Raw genomic sequence first — 9,170 nt, forward strand, 5'->3', positions numbered from 1 at the left:
GAGCATCAAAAAAATCAAGAATTTGGATACTACTTCTGTAGGAATAATATTTAATCATTTTCTCTTGTCTCCCCTGTAAACATATTATTTCAGCAAAATTAAACAAAAAATGTTGATTAAATAAATATTTACGCTTTAAATAAACGCGTGCAATTGTGTCATTAAAATATCAACAAAACAGAAAATTAAGTAAAATTTTGTTTACTTAATCATTTAAAAATTTTGTTTAATTTAAAACCTAATTATTGTTAAATAATTTTTCATCTGTTTTAAACTTTATTACAACCAAAAATCGTAACTGTAGGTTTTTAAGTCACGCGTGGGGATTTTGATTGTTCCGATATCAAAAGAAATGTCACAATTCTCTTTTCACAATGCAATACAATTATCCTTAGTAATTGATTGTTCTTGAAACAAGGAGAAGTCATGATGAAAATCGAAAAAGAGGTATAAATACCTCGCAAAATATGGATATCATCATCACAATCAACTGTCAATTGCGGTGTTGTAAAGTAAAAAGTGAATTAAAACTAAAAAATGAATAAATATATTTTAGCATTCGGTAAGAGTTTAAATTACAAGTAAAAACTGAAACAAAAATAACTGATAAAAATTTTTCATCCTTCCGCAGCTTTAATCCTTGTTGTGGTTGCTACAGCCGATGCTCGGTGCAAACGCCAATGTCAACCCAATCGACCAAGCCCATCGGTTTGTATAAGAGAGAGGGGTACTGTGAATAGTTGTCGCAGATTACGGGAGTGTAGATTCCGCGAGGAGAACTGTAGACTTAAGTCTATTGGTCAACCACGTGAGTAGAAACTGAGGACTTATGTCACTTATTACTTAATCACTCATTAATCCACCGATTGTTTAAAATTTTAGCACTCAAGAAAACAAGCCAGAGCAGATGTCGCAACATTCAAAAAGATGGAAGTGGACTTTGTGCTGGTAGAGGCAAGAGAAGTACTAAAGAAGAACGTTGCAACAAATTGCGCTGTCCAGCGAAAAAGATTGTGTCCTGCTATCGCAGCAAAGCCAACAATTGTCGCCTGATGTCCAATTGCCAAGCCAGACGCGCTAATTGCTTGAGAGACTCTTGGAACCGTAAGTTTATAAAAAACTATATAATTTTCAGTATTTTCGGAATTAATTTAATGATTAATTTTAAATTTTAGAAATTATGATAACAAGACGTGAGAGATGCCGTGGCATGAAACTTGGACAGAAGGCAAGACAATGCCGTAAATAAATCTGTAATTTATATTATCTTATCATAAAACTCTGAAATGGATATTTAATGAAGAAAAATTTTAAATAAGATTTATGTTTATATGCAAAATAATTTAAAGATATTTATTTAATTATTGTGACAAGTGCATAAAAATAGTTATAAGAAATTGGTTTTGATGTTACAGCACCATTATTAAATAAGAAAATCAACGGTAAACAAACATAGGCAAAGTCTACATACAAATGTAACTAGTGATTTATAGGTTCCTGGATACGCTGAAATTTCCAGTAACAGAATTCCTTACAAATTTGCTAAGAAAAGAACATCCTCGCTGCATATAGCTCCAGAACCATTCTATGGCTTAGTATTAGACATTATTAGTCACTATTACTTCTGAGCTTTTGTCATTTGGGTGTCTTCATAATTCTATTGATGTAAACCTTCTGTACATATTATTATTGTTAGCGGATGTGGTACTGCAACCGTCGGGTCTATTGTGCCCTTAAAACTTCTGTAGTTGATCAATGAAAAATTTGGCTAAGTAATTTTCAGTGGCTCTTTGATCGGGCAATTTTTTACTATTAAGCGAGTTTTACACAGACTATAACGATTGGTAGTCGGATGATGCACGAGATACGAGCTAAACGGTGAAAGTGTTAAAACTTTCCAAATTAGTTATGGTAACTTGCTCCGAGTCATTACAGATATGTGTGGTCTGCTATGATAGAGTACAACTCATCTTCTGTTCGCCAATTGTGTTCATTGATTCGTTTTTCTTTGTGCAATATATCTAGTTGTGAACAGTAGGGGACCGAATCAAGCGTTGCACTAGTTTGGGTCAACTCATAATGCTCAATTCTATTCTGATCCTAACAAACACTTAACATAACCTTGTTTGCCTCATTTATGGCTTTGAAGCCATTTATGTACGATCATCGGCTTTTAAAGATGATTGCTTGCACTACATATTGTCTTTTTTTCTCTATTTCACTTCACCCATAATAAAATACTTCAAAAATGGTTTGGTTGCAAGTTTAGGAACTTAAGCAATGCTACAATTATGTTATTATGAGAAATAGGAGCAACAAGGGTTTTGGTACTTCCACTCCAAGTCAAAAATATTTCAAAAGAAATGTAGGGCTGCATTGTAGAGAGACTCTTTTCAACTTAAGTGTTTTGGGGGATAACAAATTTATTCTAGGTCTCTCCAGTGCTTTGGTGTTATTTTCATTACCTAAATTGGAATATGTCATATGAAGTATCAAAGCAATACCTTTTATACAAAAGTTGGAAATTGTAATTCAATCGAGATTAACATTTACAAGCAAATTCAATAGAATAGTGTACTATGTTTTGGCATTTGTAAACTTAATCAATTTTGTGTAATGCAGAAATGATGAATTCGAAGTATTAATGCGAAAGTATTAAAGAAAATATCTCTATATAACTTCTAAATTGTAATCAACCAAAGATGCATGTCTGACACAAGTTTAGCTTTGAATAAAAAGAAATTTGAATCAATATTACCAAATAGGTGTGGTTAAAGCAAATATGCACTAAAAACCTAATCACACACAAGCCAGGAACATAAAGGCACAAAGGCAAACTGCCAGGATGCGTTCTGTTAGTTAAAGTTCCTATCTACACATTCATCAGAATTGGCTTTACTTTGATGTAAACGCATGAGAAATGCATGAAATTGGGAAAAATTTCGAACGAGAAAATGGCAAAAGCTTTCTGCACTGCGTGCCTATGAGATAAAATTTAAAACGTAAACTTTGTTGTTTACCAATTTGCATCAGATGCAGGCATAAGTCGAGCAGATGTAGGAAACATCGATGCAATGAGATTAGGCCGAGCAGAGGTGTTTCAACACAGATGTAACACACATTGATATGCTAAGTACACTATGGAATATCATCATCATCGTCATCAGAAAGACGTTACTCCTTCATGGTAATGGGAAAGCTAAAATTATGTTACTTGAATGAAAAAATTTTGTTAGCAAAATAGTAAATATTTTTTTGAATTTTGTTTACTTTACTAATAAAATGTTAGTTTCTTTGATTTCTTATTGATTCATTGAGTTGAGTTATTTCAAATAGTTAATCAAAGTATATATTTATGAATTTGCTCTATGAAAAATTTAAGTGTACTTTTCTAGAAAATATGAACACCTGCAAGCTTCTTACACCAATGTATATACTCGTTGAGATATCCAATACTCGATTCATTTTATATATATTTTCTAACAATGTAACAAATCTTATTATAATTATTATTATTATTAATCTACTTTTATTAATTAAATATATATATAAAACATATATTAAGTTAAAGAAGATAATTGTCGATAAAAATAATAAGAAATAATGATTTCTTTTGTATTACGTTCGTAGTTAAGGTTCTATACATTATAAAGAGTAATAAAATTATGCAATAAATAATATCTTTATAAAAGAATAGTATTGAAATTCACCAATTAAAAAAAACTAATAGTAATTAATTCAATTATACTACAGCTGGTTTATGATTTCATTCTAAGATAACCAGCAACTGATTTTGCTAATAAACTTTCACAGCAAATTAACAAAATTCCAGAAAAAAGTGCGAACAGACAAGTCAAGTATGGCTTTGAGTCAGTTGGTTGAAGAGTGTTGACTCTGAGCCTCAAATTTGACAGGGCACGAGTTCAACGCTTAGTATTTGCTGCGTCAAAAAATTATTTGCGAATAATTAAATATAAGAAATCATTCCAAGATCACTGATGATGGATATTTGGTGATACTCGAAATAGTTGCATGGTCAGAACTTTAATTAAAAAAAAAAGAAAATAAAAATAATTTTTATTGTTACAATTTAAAACTATTCGAAGTTTCTATTAAAAATAAAATATAAACATATTATATTGTATCCTTAAGAAGATTATAGAATATAGTCAAAATATTGGTGGAAATTGGCTTAGTTTTTAAAGTTAATTACGATTCGAATAGCAAAGAAAAGACAAGCACAAAAATTTATTTAATTAATTGAAATTAGACTGACTGTACAACGCTGTTTCGAGTATTGCCAAGTACTCATCATCAGGAAATATTCCTATTTTCTTTTGATTAGTTTATAGTTCGTATTTAATTTGTTTGGACTGCTAGTGTCAGGGTTAGAACTCGTGAAGCGATGACTAATCGTGTTTTTCCAATAGTAACCAAGGTTGCAAAAACCTTTTATGCTTAAGTTTCAAGTTTTTTGTCACTACTTTATTTTTAAGTGACACTAACCAAAGCACTCAAGTAAATTTTTTTTAATTGAAAATATTCGCCATCGGATTCTAAATATTTTGCCGATCTTTCAGTTAATTCATGAATATCATACCCGAAATCATTTGTCAAGTTATTTTCCAATTTTCTCGACATTGTTGAAGAGCACGTGTCTCATTGATACGAAGAGGTGATAGTGAGATGGGTTTAAGACTGGTGTGTTCGGATACCACGGAATATTCCATCCAAGTGTTTACAAGATATCTTTCACTGATTTTGCTCTATAAGTCGTATAACAAAATTATTTTGCCATATCTTCTAAACTATTCCGGTCATCTTTCGATCAATGCGTAATTTAAATCAATCATTTGTCGGTGATACTGCTGCGCAATAAATGAAATGCTTTGATTCCACTAGACACTAGATGATTCGGTTTTGGTTTTGAAAGATCATCTTCGTCATATGAAACCCACAACTTTTTGCCTTTAGGATTTTAAAATAAATTCATTTTTCGTAACTGGTCACTATTCGTGATTTTCTGTGGTGGCGTTGAAGCAGCATTTCTCAAGTGATTGTCGGCTCTTCTTTGCATTTATGTGGTCCACCAGAGTGGTCACTGTCTTCCATATAAAAATTAATTCTTTTAAATTGTCGGAACCCTGTATCATATGTTTTAATCTATTGAGCATGTGCACCATTTGTTTCTACTGCCGTTTTTCTTAGATTAAATAAGAAAAGCAATGCGTGCCGTAAATGTTTTTTTTCAGGCACAGAATTTCACATAATCACTGAACGATTAAATAACGCCGCTAGTTTCTGATGGACTCTACATATATTATTTTTTGGCACGCTGTATACTTTTCGCTAACGCCATCTCTTAGTTAAACAGAAAAACACTTGTGCATATACTTGGTACATATATGAATTTTTAACGAAATGAATGTTTTTTCAAATACACTGCACAAGTTCACTTCTAAGACAAAAAAGTCAAACAATGAGGTGTATATTTTATATCTCTAAAAATAAAAGTAGAACAAATTTCATATAAATTCGAATCCGAATTCAAAATAATGATGTGATTTAATATTATAATCCCAGGGTTGCTTGAGAGGAAAATTCTAATCAATTTTATAAGGATATATTAACTTAAAAAACTAAAAACTACATAACATCACATAACATAAAACCTTATATAAATGCACAGTAAGCCTAAAGAAGTTGCTTTTGAAAAGCACTTAGTTGGTTGGAAACTCATTTGAATTGTTCTTACTAAGACCAAAGAGCAACCAGCAGCTCCTAAAAGCCACAAGTTCATTGGCCCCTGAGTTAATTGAAACTAGGAAGAAAACCGGACGCATAATGTTAACTACTAACTAAGTGTGCTTCTGACAAAAGTGGACAGCAAAGGTTTTTCGTTTTAATTGACTACGGTGCTGGCTGCTAAGGACAACTTGTGGCTTCTTTTCACTTAGTCAAGTGAGATTAAAGTAAACAAACCTGCCGGTTATCGGGCCAGCAGAAGTGTGTAAATAAATTCTGGGCCGTAAGTCAGCAATGGCAAAAAGCTAAAAATATTTGTCATTTTAAGCCTAAAGCTATAATTTATAGTTTAAACAGTGTTTAGTGTGATCTCCAGCCACAAACACTCAAGCACATATGCAGTACTCAAAAGGTGTCCACTGTGTTGGAATTCTTTGTAGTAGAGAAAGTTTTAGACTTTCGTTTTGGGCACGAATGGTTGAATAACTAAAAGTATGCTACACAATATGTTTAAATGAAATTTCCCTAAACCTAAACCCTGTTAAACCCTTTCGCTGGTGTGTAGCGGATATGAAAAACTTGCTGAATTGTTTAGCTAAGTGCACTTAACATTTGAACTCATTATTATGTGCTGAAAAATGTCATAAAATCAAATCAGGTTGGGGAGCACAAACGGAAGTACTAAAGAAAAAAGGCAAACCACTAAAAAGCTGTAAACCCGGAAACTTGCCACAACTTTGCGTTTTTCATTTATTCTATAAGCAGCGCCTTTTTATGTGCTCGAGTCCTTCATGGTAGTTTCCTTAGCTCCAGCTCTAGCTACTGTGTTGCAATGTTCACGGTTTCCTCCTCCCTGTTGACGAGTGTATTTAGTTACTGCTAATATATACTGAGATGAGCGTTATAGTAGCTCAAATGTAAGCTGCAACTTTTCATATTAAATCTTGTCAAGTCGCTGTTAAGCATAAAAAATATAATCATGCACAGGATGACAATAATAACGATGACAAAAGAGCAACATCAACATTGCTCTTTCACTGTTTAGTACGTACAAGTCCGTAAAACATTGTCTAGAATGGCATTTCGTTAGCGTAACTCTGGCTGTGGCTGTGGCTGTAGTTATTGCTATCGCCATTACTGGTAACACTGGTACTACTGGTACCACTGCTACTGATGGATATAGCTGTGTTCAAGTGAGGGCATGTATACGTACATACATATACCGACTAAGTATACGTATTGACTTCACTATGATTACATTATCGCCTGTTTGTTAACTTTCGCAAGTGAATAAATGTACTTAGAAGTTGTAAACATAAAGTATGTTGCGTCAGGGTCTGATGGGTAAGGCAAGCGATTTACGTGTACACAACTTAACATAAAATATATTTTACCAGCATTTAAATTGAAGTTTGTTGCTTTGCACACAATTTCTCACCTCTGACAGTGAGTTATTGATGGTAATTCTGTTAAAAGTAAACGACTTACTTTAACTGCTTTGCTTCTTTGCCAGTTTGCTGCTTTTTCTCATATATATACTCGTGTCAAATTTGTAGCAGCTGTTCGCTTGCAACATTCACTGGGCTCTGTGCAATAAAAAAGGACACGGAAAAATTGAAATGAAAAACCTTTTCAAATATGTAAATGACACAAATAAATAAAATACACTGTCATGTGGCGCCAGTTTAAAATACATTTGAGTTATGCAAATCCTAACGAAATCCCCACCAGCAAAAAATTAAAATAAGTTGAAAACCGTACCGACCCAATCTAACCAAAATGCCAAATAAAGGACTAAGGACTAAATAAGTAAAGTGTTAAAAAATTTGCATTTGAAAACAACATTTATAAACCATAGAAATTTGAATTAAAAGAAGTCCACATTGCCAAGAGGCAGCAAATCTAAATAAAATCTTTTAATTTGCATAAATTTTAACAGAACACAAATGGAAAAAAGTACAAAATTAAATTTTCCACAGCACATTCTCTGATGTTCTCTGATGGACTTTTTCCACTACTCCATTCTTATAAGCAATTTTAATTTAATTTTTTTTCTTATTTTTCTCATTTTTTATTTTTTTTTTTAAATATTTTCAACTATATATATTCAAATTATTTTAAACAACACAACTCAGAAGTTCTTTTACAAGTTCTGTATTGTTTGGAATCAAGCAATTTATATGAAAACATTTACTATTAAAGTACATATATGTAGATTCATAAGCATATCTATACACATATATATATATAGAAAAACACTTCGAAACTAAATTGATTGTGATAATGTAGTGCAGTTGAGTGTAGATTATATTTCAATTACTGTGGGATGGCAACTAGCAAGAGATATAAAAAATATTGCCTCAATTTCATGAAAAATTATGAGTAATATCAAACATTAAGAAATTCAAATATCCAAGTTGACCAATCTTCTAAAATTCGACACATGTAAGATATTCTTTCCAACCAATCAAGACGTAGAGAAATAAGCCAAATTGTGTTTGAACACCATTTTTCTAAGTTAAGGGAGTTAGCTTTAAGTCTACTATGTAAATACATATATGTAGATACATAAGTGTATCTGTATACGGGTCATTTTTTTACAAATCGGGCACCTTTTGAACCTCATCATCTACAATTTAGCTAAAATTTTTTTTTATAAGCTCATTTTATAAACTGAGAAGACGCGTGTCTCGGAAAAGGTTTTAAAATTTTTTTCCTAGGAGATATACACTCATTGGGTTTTGAGAATTGTAGACACATTTTTAAAAAGTTATATCTCAGGCTATATAAATGATAGAAACTTGAAATATATTGCGTTTTAATTGAGATTGAGACTTTAAGAAATGGTAATAACAAGATTGTTTATATTTAATACTAATACTGAAAAAAAAATAATTTTGTCCCATGAATTTTCATTTTTTATATTTTACTTAGGTTTAGTTTTAAGTTTTTTTTCCTTTAGTAGAACAGAGTTCAGGTTGCTAGTGGGATATCTAACGGGTCACCATGGGCTATGTTACCACCTCAACAAAATGGGCCTATCCGAAGAGATAGATTGTAGACTCTGCTTGGAGGCAGAGGAGACAACCAGCCACATTCTATGTGACTGCCCAGCTTTGATCTGGGCCAGGAGGAGATCACTGGCTCGGGAATTGCTAGCACCTTCCGACATTAGGAGGTCCTCAACAACCGACATTTTAGCCTTCATTCGAAAGGCGGAATGTCTTTTGTTCAGTTAGGGTCTGTTGTAGCACAAAAGATCAATCATGGTCGCGGTGCTCTGCTCAAATGGGAGCTAATACCCTGTTCTTTCTTATCTTAGGTTTAGTTTTAAGTTTAGTTTTTACATCCATTAGTTAATTATCGTTTAAGTGAAACATTTGTAGTTCTGCTTTCTGTTATACTTATGATATTGATATTGAATA

The 9,170-nt window shown here is 32.2% G+C and overlaps 1 protein-coding gene across 1 annotated transcript; it reads left to right on the forward strand.

The window, feature by feature from the left end:
• Window positions 1-479: 479 nt before the first annotated feature.
• LOC119667474 lies at window positions 480-1,281 on the forward strand. The gene is made up of 4 exons (XM_038076768.1): window positions 480-562; window positions 632-808; window positions 883-1,104; window positions 1,176-1,281. Exons 1-4 carry the CDS (start codon window positions 538-540, stop codon window positions 1,247-1,249), a joined length of 498 nt encoding a protein of 165 aa, XP_037932696.1. The 5' UTR covers window positions 480-537; the 3' UTR covers window positions 1,250-1,281.
• Window positions 1,282-9,170: the final 7,889 nt, after the last annotated feature.

The sequence above is a fragment of the Teleopsis dalmanni genome, chromosome 1, assembly GCF_002237135.1.
Source record: "Teleopsis dalmanni isolate 2A chromosome 1, ASM223713v2, whole genome shotgun sequence".
Classification (NCBI taxonomy): domain Eukaryota; kingdom Metazoa; phylum Arthropoda; class Insecta; order Diptera; family Diopsidae; genus Teleopsis; species Teleopsis dalmanni.